Source organism: Pterocles gutturalis, unplaced genomic scaffold, assembly GCF_000699245.1.
Source record: "Pterocles gutturalis isolate BGI_N339 unplaced genomic scaffold, ASM69924v1 scaffold38371, whole genome shotgun sequence".
In the NCBI taxonomy this organism is placed as follows: Eukaryota; Metazoa; Chordata; class Aves; order Pterocliformes; family Pteroclidae; genus Pterocles; species Pterocles gutturalis.
In genome coordinates, this window is record NW_010106780.1 from 9,411 (window position 1) to 15,264 (window position 5,854).

The following is a 5,854-nucleotide window of genomic DNA, read 5'->3' on the forward strand; positions in this document are numbered from 1 at the left end:
CAGCAGGTAGCGGCAGATCTCCCCAATGTGCTGCACAATCTGGGAGGGATGGAGAGGAAAGACTCACTAGGACCCCTCCACCAGGCCCCGGGGCGTTTGGGTTTTTTTCAGGGCAGGCAGAAATGGCACAACACACCCAAGGTCCCCTAAAGAGGCCGCAGTAAAAACCAGGCATCCTGCCAGCCCATCAATTGCCTGCCCTTCCCTGGTTAACCACCCCTCCAGGGCATGGAACCTATCCATGACCTCCTGGCTAATACTGGAGCACAGGAAGGGCTCGGACACTTGGAGTTACCACCCTAGGTGTGAAGGACACAGCCCCACCGCCTTACAAGGCAGTTTGGGATGGACAGGCAGACCCCCTCTTTCAGCAGCTGGGCTCTTCCCAGCATGGCACAGATCCCCAGGCTCTGCTCCCCACTCCCAGCTGGCCCCTTGCCTCACAGCCTCACCGTGCAGTTGTATTTCACGCAGTCCTCCCAAAAGTGCGAAGCTGAGAACTTCTTACGGATGACAATCGTCATGCCCTGCAGCAGGCACTGCCCGACCCCCACGATGTTCCCTGCGGAGAGGCAGCCATGGGAGCCCTGAGTCCCCAGACACCTCCAGCCCAGCCCGCGCAGGGAGAGGCCTGGCAGGGCAAGGGGGGTGCCATGCGCTGTCTCACAGCAGATGGGGGTTCACGCAAAGCTCCCAGGACCACAACCACCGGGCAGGAGACATGTGGCAGCGAGATCTGGGACAGCACATAGATGTGCCAGCATGTCTCAGCCAGCCAGGTGGGCACCGCTTCCGCTTCCCCTTCCCCTTCCCTCGGACTTTGCATGTGGAGCAGCAATAAGCTGCAGCTATTCCAAAGCCAAGCTAGGAGGTGGGATAACCCTCCCCCCACACACACACTGCCCACTCCAAAGGTCAGCCAGATCGATTCTTGGCTCCTAGGGAAAAAGCGGAAAGCCTCGGTCAGACACTGCCAGCAGCAGCCAGCTCCTTGACATGGAGATCAGCTGCTGCACCAGCCTCCAGCCTGAGCCCTGGGCTTGGCTGAGGGAAGAGACACTCCCGGCACACAGGGCTCTGTTCGGCACACGTTACCTGCAGCGTGGTAGAGTGGGAGGCAGTCGTACATCACATCATCGGACCTCATGCGAAAACCATAAAAAACTAAGCTGGACATGCGGAAGTACCTGGAGCAGGAGGGGGAAGAAGCATGTCAGCAGCAGAGCCAGAGGTGCTGTGCTAGGACAGGGCACAGCTCTGTCCTCCCCGAGCCCCTGCCCACAGCCTTACCGGCAGTTCACCACAATGGCAGCCTTGGGCAGCCCCGTTGTGCCAGAGGTGTAGATGTAGAAGAGTTTATCTGGGGAGAAATGAGGAGAGGTCGTCACATACCCAATCTAGGAGCTGGCTGAACTGGGAGAAGAGGACAAGTCAAATTTATATGCTCAGCTCATGCCAGCTGAGCCAAAACTTTGTTATGTGGCAGCACCGAGAACGCACTGGGTTCACCCTGGGCAGATCAGGTCTGTTGGACACACAGAGGGCACAACAGGACACTGCTCCACACAGGGCCGGGCTTCAGACACCAGCATAAGACCCATCCCAAACAACCCAGCCCCTGCTGCAGACATCTGCCATCAGCACCCCACCAGACATTCTTGCCAATGTTGTAACCAGCAGACCCAAAGAAACACCACCATGAGGCTGGCCCCCAGGAGCCGACCACGTACCAAGAAAGCCCTTATCAGGGGGTGTTGGCTGGTGCTTCTGGGCCATCTGCAGGAGGGGGTCCAGGTGTTTTGCACCAGGAAGCGCAGACTCGGGGCTTCCTTCCCCAGACCAGAAGAGATGGATAGATTTCTCCAGGGAGGGCTGCACTTCCTGCATTGCTGAGACGGTAAAGAGGGGAGATGGAGAAAGACCGCAGGGTGGTTACAGCACAGAGACCCCCTGCCCTCCCACACAGTCTCAGGAAGACACTGCCCCAGGTAGCAGTAGCCTCACTGTGCTCAGCAGAGTCCCCAAAAGGCTGACAACCATCCCAGGCAGATGTTGTTCCCACGATTAACATACACTGGGGCCACAGCCCAGGCCTCTTCAGGGACTAGAAGATCCTGTTCTCCACCTCTCCCCAGCCAAAACCTCTTTGGTGCCAAGAGGACTGTTGACACCATCCACCTCAGAGGTGTGGGCTGAAACACATGAGAACCCAGAGCCGAGGTGCTGCAGGGATGCGGCTGACGGCCGCAGAGAGCAAGGGGAGGCTCGGCCTGTGCAGCAGGGGAGGCCCAGCCCAGGGCTCCACATGGGGCATGGACCCGAGAGGCACGAGGAAGGATCCTCACACCCAGGCTGGCCTGCCTGGGAGCCAGACAGCACGGAGCTCCTGATCCTGCCCATCTCCACATCCCGCCCAGTGGCCAAAGAGACCAACAAGAAAAAAACCATCCAATTCCTGGATAATTCAGCTGTCCACTCTTTTCCAGATTCCTGCTCTGTGGTAGGCAGGAAGGGAGCAGTAAATCCACAGACATGCTCCCCTCCCCCCCCACCTCTCCCAGTCCAGACCAGCCCTGACGCATCTTCCTGCCCCTCACCTTCCGTCATCTCCACCCCAAAAACCACAGCCTTGGAGTTGGAGATGGTGATGCAGTGCAGCAAGGCCTCCATGCGCAGGTGGGAATTCACGAGGGCAGTCTCCACCCCAATCTTCGCCAAGCCAAGCCACAGCCCCACGTACTGATTGCGGGACTCCATGAAAAGAGCCACCACGTCACCAGAGCGGAAGCCTTGGTTGTAGAAAAAATTTGCCACACGGTTGGAGTACTCATCCAGCTGCTGGAAGGTCCAGCTCTCACCCGTGCCTTGGAAGATCAGTGCAGTCTTCTCTGGATACTTGCTTGCAGTCTTCTGGAAGATCTTGGCAATTGTGTTCTTCTCCTTCACGTGTCTCCATACCTGCCACTTCACCCGCAACAGGACTAGCCCCGTACTGCCAAAGGAAGGGAAGAGGGCATCTGCTAAGTGACCCCGCAAAACCACTTCCTCCAGCACAGCCAGCACAACATGAGGACCATGCTGGGAGGTGCAATAGCCCAGCACTACTCCAGGCCCTGCTCCAGGTCAGCAGCAGCTCTGGGTGCTCCCCTGAGCTGTGTGGACATAGGCAGGAGTCTTAGAGCTGGGAACTGATGGAGGCCAGGGAGAGATGTGTTTTGGAAGGCTGCAGACAGGGATGTCCCCAGTCAAAGGGGCATCTTTGAGCGTCAGGTGCTCTCCTAGAGGTGCCACCACTCCCTCCCCACAAATCCTTGCCAGGAGCTTGCACAGCCTGGTACCAACTCAGAACCAACCCTGCGCAGGCACCTGGTGCCATGCCAGCAGCTTTAGGGACCGGGCGAAGTACAAGGACAGTCACTAGACTCCAGAGCTCAGCTGGAATTTATCTTTCCTGTGAAAACTTTGCCCGAGAATTTGGAGCCACCTTGCCGCGGTAGAGGGAGATCCTCTTCCAGCTGGGCCAGGTGCCAGCAGAAGCCCAGGGTTGTGCGAGGAGCCAGGGGCTGCACTCACACACACACCAGGGCAGAGCAGAGGGCCAGGGGGAGGGTGGATGGTCAGCCCATCCCAGCCAGGACACTTACGTGACATCCCTTCGTACTGTCTTGATGAATATGAGGAAGAAGTCCCATCCGCCAGATCCCAGGTAGAAGATGAAGAGAGCAGGGATGGCCTGGGCCCAGGCCAGCTCCAGACTGACCCTGAAGAACAGCAGCAGCGCTGCAAATGCAGCCAGACGCAGCATCGTGGCCTACGGAGAAAGAGAAACCATGGCCATCAACCCATGCACACTGGACTGGGTGATAACGAACCCGTGGGCGGGGATGCGTTAGCAGCCCCCAGTTTCCTGGATGAGGTCCCTGAGTCACTCCTCCTGGCAGCAAGGACTTAACCCAGCAGCCCAGAGCTTCCACAGATATAATTTTACTGGACCTCAGAGATGGCCTCCAATTAAGCCACCAGCGTGGCACTGCTTAGTGCCAGCTGACAGCAAGGCCATTCCCACCTGGGGAGCCACATCCTGCACACCAGCCAGGGGCACAGCCGCACCCCAGCAGCATGATATGCAGGATAAGGTCACTTCACCAGTGTGGGAGCAGAGTCATGACATGAGACCTTGTACAGATGTTTGGCAGGCACCAGGGCGATGCCCGGCAGTGCTGCCTCAGCCCCTCACCTCCACCCTGACAAAGCCCAGCTCCAAACTCCTCCCTACCCCCAGGATCCCTCCGTCCCCATAACCCAGCTCTCCTGCATGCCTGGCTCTGGGGCAGCCAGCACTGCTGGTGGGAGAGCGCAGCTTCACACACACCCTGACACGGCTCAGACAGGAACAGAGACAGGAAACTCAGTCCTTTGAGCTCTGCTGGTGTTTGCAAACTCTCGTGCCGGTGGGCAGTTTCCTGGACAGGCTCTGCTGGAGCCACTGCCAGAGCAGGTCAGGGACAAGGCCAGGCACAGGCATGTCCTGGCCAGGCTGTCGCTGCTGCCAGGAGCACCCAGACCCCCACCCCATACCCTGTGAACAGCAACTCAGTCTCTGGTACTTGTCCCCCAACAGCAGCACCCCTGTCCCCATACCAAACACACCCCAGATACAGCTCTGAGACTCGCAGAAGACTGCGATCTAGCAAAGGCTCTTTTCAGGTGACAGCATCGGGGAGAGGAAAGTGGCAGCGATGTGACCCTCACAGGTCAAGGGCTCCTAGATAAAACTGCTCCTTCCTGGCATGGACACAGGCTGAAGAAGAAGGAAACGTTCATGTCATTTCCCTTTCCCTCTTGAAGCTGGCATCCCTGGGTGGGCTCTGCCACAGCTGGTGGGGCCAGGAGCCACACCTGTGGCTTTCCCCCTGCTCTGTGCAGTTCCCCCAGTTCCGGGAAGCCTCTATGGATTTGGTATGAGATGCTGGCAGGGTGGGAGCTGAGGCAGTGCCACATGGTCACCATGCCCTGGCGTGTCATGCAAGCTGTCTCACCTCCGAGCCTTGCCACGGGCAGCAGGCAGGGATGTACCAGAGCGCAGGATGGTGCTACTGGTGAGGGCCTGGGGACATCCTCCCATCCACAGCCCCTGCCCAGAGATCTCCGCCTCGGAGCATCCTCCACCCAACACCTCCCAGGCCTGAGGTCCCACAACGCAGTCCCTCGGCCTTTCAGCAGCACAGGACACACTGCGTTTCTGCCTAGCAGCTTCTCTCTGCAGGTAAACAGGGCAACTCTTGGATCACCATCAAACTACTATGCCTCGGCCAAGACCTGGACCCTTTGCTCACATCACACAGACACGGAGAGCCAGCGGCGGGGGAACCACGCTCTGTGTGGGCAGCAAGGTGCTTCACCTCCCACTGGAAGGCAAGACAGGCCCAGACAGGCCCCTGTTATCCTCCGCTCACATCTCAGCCTCACACCAGTGAGAGATTGCCGAGAGATAACCGGTGCATTACTGCCAGAGGCCTCCAGCCCTTCCGTTAAAGATTCAGGTCTTGTCTGGCTGCATCAGCACAGAGAAAATTAAGCCCTGCCTGTAGCTCCACAGCCAGCGGGCACAAAGGCAAACCACAGAGATCCATCACCCAGGGGCACAGAGAGCTGAGCAGGGCTGGGGAGAGAGACCAGCCTGGGGAACAGGTTCCAGGAGGGACGACAGGCAGGTGACCAGGCTCCAGAAGCTCCAGCACTAAAGGTGAAGCTCCAGGGGCTGGGACATCGCCAGAGGCACCTCTCCAGCATGAGCAGCTGGGGAGGCACCTGTCCCCCTGACCTGCGCCTGGGGAGGGTGACGAGGACCAGC

At 58.7% G+C, this 5,854-nt stretch overlaps 1 protein-coding gene across 1 annotated transcript in view; it reads right to left on the bottom strand.

The window, feature by feature from the left end:
* Positions 1–3,805, bottom strand: part of LOC104472292 (long-chain fatty acid transport protein 4-like) — a 7,469-nt gene extending 3,664 nt beyond the window's left edge. The window contains 7 exon segments of the mRNA XM_010087895.1: positions 3–39; positions 453–562; positions 1,096–1,187; positions 1,291–1,360; positions 1,731–1,889; positions 2,598–2,992; positions 3,645–3,805. Coding sequence (XP_010086197.1) covers positions 3–39; positions 453–562; positions 1,096–1,187; positions 1,291–1,360; positions 1,731–1,889; positions 2,598–2,992; positions 3,645–3,805 — 1,024 coding nt within the window.
* Positions 3,806–5,854: the final 2,049 nt, after the last annotated feature.